This window comes from Babylonia areolata, chromosome 21 (assembly GCF_041734735.1).
Source record: "Babylonia areolata isolate BAREFJ2019XMU chromosome 21, ASM4173473v1, whole genome shotgun sequence".
NCBI classification, from domain to species: Eukaryota; Metazoa; Mollusca; class Gastropoda; order Neogastropoda; family Buccinidae; genus Babylonia; species Babylonia areolata.
The window spans coordinates 51,367,870-51,372,297 of NC_134896.1; the positions used below are offsets into that span (position 1 = coordinate 51,367,870).

General features: G+C 49.7%; 1 protein-coding gene across 1 annotated transcript in view; it reads left to right on the plus strand.

Annotated features, from left to right (window-relative positions):
• The window catches only part of LOC143296380 (potassium channel subfamily K member 12-like), a 199,604-nt gene extending 195,379 nt beyond the window's left edge, over nt 1–4,225 (plus strand). The window contains exon 2 of the mRNA XM_076608260.1: nt 3,333–4,225. Coding sequence (XP_076464375.1) covers nt 3,333–4,225 — 893 coding nt within the window. The remainder of the gene's footprint in view (nt 1–3,332) is intronic.
• The last annotated feature ends 203 nt before the right edge of the window (nt 4,226–4,428 follow it).

Genomic DNA, 4,428 nt, shown 5'->3' on the forward strand with positions numbered 1-4,428 from the left:
AGGTAGGCAAGCAGCCTGTTGTGTAAATGACTCCGTGTTTGTAAAGGGCATTGAGCTTGGTCTCCGACCCAGGATAGGCGCTTATATAAGTATCCATATCAATCAGTCAATCAATGTCCATGCAGAACGACAGGTAGAATAATAATAACGGCTGTATGATGTGTTATGGCTAAGGATGTAACCCCGTGAATAGACAGACAGACAGACGGACAGACAGACAGACGGACGGACAGGCTGACAATTACGCGTTCAGCTTAACACACCTTTTCAAACCGATAACACTGAAATGTAGAACTTCATGCTATAACAAAAATTATCTGCAATCACACCACTAAGTGTGTCGGGACATTTAAACAAAACCAAACGAAAAAAAATCCAAATTACACACACACACACACACACACACACACACACACACACACACGCGCACGCACGCACGCACGCATGCGCGCGCACACACACACACACACACAAACACACACACATACGCTCGCGCGTGCACACACACACGCACACACACATACACACACGCGCGCGTGCGTGCGTGCATGCTCGCTCGCACACACACACACGCACGCACGCACACTCACTCTGACATACACACACACGCGCGCGCGCGCGCACACACACACACACACACACACACATAATACACACTCACTCTCTCTCTCTCTCTTAAAGTAGAAAGACGTTAAATTGAAGTCTACACACACTCACACACACACACACACACACACTCTCTCTCTCTCTCTCTCTCTCTCTCTCTCTCTTTCTCACACTCTCTCTCTCTCTCTCTCTCTCTCTCTCACACACACACACACACATACCTCCCCCACCCACCCACTTCCCCTAAACACAGACACACACACACACACACACACACACACACACACACACGAGAAAAACGACGAGAAATCAATCCAGACAAGATCGTTGGAACAGTGTGTATGTGTCAGTGTGTGTGTGTGTGTGTGTGTGTGTGCGTGCGTGTGTGTGACGGTAACAATATGAATCGACTGAGGAGAGAGTAGTGGAATCCTGTTTACCCAAGTTTGGTTTCTCGCCTTGGGCGTGTTTTTAACTCTTTTGGGGGGGGCGGGTCGAGGGGGGGGGGGGGATGTCTCTCTTTCTATTTTTGTCCTGTGACCTCCTTCCTGCCCCAGACATCACCCACCCTGATCCTCCCTCCCTCCCTCCTTCCTTCCCCCTTCCCACCCCACTTTCCCCTCCACCCAAAGCAAGCGCTTTTCACTTGTAAGCTTGCACGTTCGTTCTTACACATAATTATGCGCACATACTAAAAAAAAAAAAAAAAAAAAAGCAATGCACACAAACACACATTCATTCAAAAACACAACGCAACAAATACACACACACTCAGTCACAGACACACAGCCATATACACTGGGCACGAGCGCACGGACGCACGCACGCATGCACACACGCGCGCGCGCATACACACACACACACACACACACACTCTCTCTCTCTCTCTCTCTCTCTCTCTCTCTCTCTCTCTCTCTTTCTGGTTGACCTGCTGATCACACTGAAGGGAAAAATGTCCGCTTCGCCGTTTTCCAGATTCGCTCTGTTCCCAATTCGCATGAGGATTAAATTTTCCGTACTCAAACTAGGCGGCGCGATGGCTCAATGGGTAAAAAAAAAACAAAAAAAAACGTCTGCCAGAAAAGGTGACTCAGTCCTAATGTGGCGACCAGTCTGGAGTCGCTGGTTCCAACCTGCTGAGGACCAGGGGAGAGAGAGAGAGAGAGAGAGAGAGAGAGAGAGAGAGAGAGAGAATGACAATGACTTTTTTATTATTGGCAAATAGCGTTTTACAGCTCTAGTGCCAAGGGGGATTATTCAGCTTATTTTAGCAAACGACGAAAAGAAAAAAGAAAAACGAAAAATAAGGGGAAATAACAAGCAAATAAGTACATATTCATAAACGCACAAACACTCATACATTCACACCCACGACATTGATACAACATATTCTATATTACTCATGCAAAATACTAAGTAATTAATTCGAGCATATGACCATCCAACTTTGCAGCTGAGCCTACTTTTTTGGTTATATACCAATCTAAATTGAGTTATGAATCTTATAACTTTTTTCTGCATTATGTTTCTATCCTGTTAAGGCGATTGTTCGGTTAATCTTTTCCTTCGAATGTTATACTGGACTGGAATGGCCAGAACAGCCCAGAACAGAGTGCGATGGCGATGGGTCGTCGATGGCCTATGCTCCACTAGGAGCGATGGGCAAAATGAATGAATGATGTTATATGCGTCTACAATATATTTGGCGAGTGAAAATAGGATGTCTTCATTATCTGATGAAAGGATAGCGAGAGAGAGTCAATACAAAGGCATCCAGGAGTCATGACCTGGGTGCGGCCTGGCCCCCTCAGAGTGTAAGGAGTTAAAGGTCGAAGCTCGTGGCTGAGGAAGGGGCTTCTTCTTCTCCTTCTTCTTCTTCTTCTTCTTCTTCTTCTCAGTACTCCGAAGACCTTGTACTGTCCAGCTCTCCCTAGAGTTTCTTACCACATCTCATGTAGCAGCCGGTCTTTAGTAATCGACTTTCGATAATTATTAAGAGGGAGTTAGATTTGGAGTTGCCTTGTTTTAGCACCTATCCGCGACCATCCCTGTTTAGTTGCCTATTTAACCGTTCTCTCTCTCTCTCTCTCTCTCTCTCTCTCTCTCTCTCTCTCTCTGTGTGTGTGTGTGTGTGTGTCTCTGTGTGTGTGTGTGTCTGTCTGTCTGGCTGGCTGGCTGGTTGGCTGTCTATCTGTCTGTCTGTCTGCTTGTCTGTCTATCTGTGTGTCTGTCTCCACTCTCTCTCTCTCTCAACCACACACACACACAGACATAAAACACATACACAATTGTTATTCAGTCTATGTTAAAAGAATACGTATATGTGTATTTATATTTATTATATATATATATATATATAGAGAGAGAGAGAGAGAGAGAGAGAGAGAGAGAGAGAGACGCTCGCGCGCGCGCACGCGTTTAATATCTCTCAAAGTGAAAAGACGTTAGATTAAAGAAACACACACACACACACACACACACACACACACACACACACACACACACACACACACACACACACACACACACACACAGAGAGAGAGAGAGAGAGAACAAAACAAAACATACACAACACAACACATGATGATAACCATCATCGGAACATTACATGTAAATCACTCATGCCGTGTGTGTGTGTGTGTGTGTGTGTGTGTGTGTGTGTGTGTGTGTGTGTGTGTGTGTGTGTGTGTGTGTGTGTGCGCGCGCGCGCGTGTGTGTGTCAACAGGGTTCGGGATGACCACCCCGAGGACCGTCGGGGGCAAGGTGGTCCTCATCTTCTACGGCTTCTTCGGCTGCGCCGGGGCCATCCTCTTCTTCAATCTCTTCCTGGAGCGCATCATCACCTTCCTGGCCTACATCCTGCGCGCCATTCACGAGCGGGGCCTGCGGAGGAAAGGCCTCCCCAGGGACCCCAAGAACCGCAGGTCCTCCCAGGGCTCTGAGGACGACCAGTTGGACTCGTGGAAGCCGTCCGTGTACTGGGTGATGCTGATCCTGCTGCTGGGGGCCACGGTGGTGGCGGTGAGTGCCTCCTCCATGTACATGCCCGTGGAGGACTGGACCTACTTCGAGGCCATCTACTTCTGCTTCGTCACCTTCGCCACCATCGGCTTCGGGGACTACGTGGTCAGCCAGCGCTCCAGCTACCGCAACGTGTACTTCTACCGCCTGGGCAACTTCATCTTCATCGTGCTGGGCTGCTGCTGCATCTACAGCCTCTTCAACGTCACCTCCATCGTCATCAAACAGTTCCTCAACTGGCTGCTGAGGCGCCTGAACTGCGAGTGCACGTGCAGCTTCAAGGCGGTGCCCATCACCCGGCGGAACGCCATCACGCCGGGCCACGTGCACCGCGGGGCCAAGACCCCCACCGTTACCGTCACGGACGCCGACGGAGACTCGGACTCGGAGTACCGCCGGAACTCTGGGGAGATGATCTCCATGAAGGACTTCCTGCAGGCCAACAAGATCTCGCTGGCCATGATGCAGAAGCAGCTGTGGGAGACGGCGCAGAGCGGGCGCTCCAACAACAACAACAGTGGGTTCCAGGGCGGGGTGGGTCCCCTGGCCATCCTCAACAGGAAGCTAGGGCAGGACGAGTACGACCCGGGCATATGAGGAAGGGAGGGAGGGAGGGAAGGGGGAGACCCATAGGAACAACTTCTCTTTTGGTGTCGTGAGCCAGGGAGACTTGGAACAATCCAGGCACACGGAGGAGAGTCTTTGAAACCACTTCTCTTCTTTGTGTCGTGAGCCAGAAAGCCTTTGGAACACAATCCAAGTGCGTGAGGGAGAGGGCGAGACCCACAGGAACCGCTTTC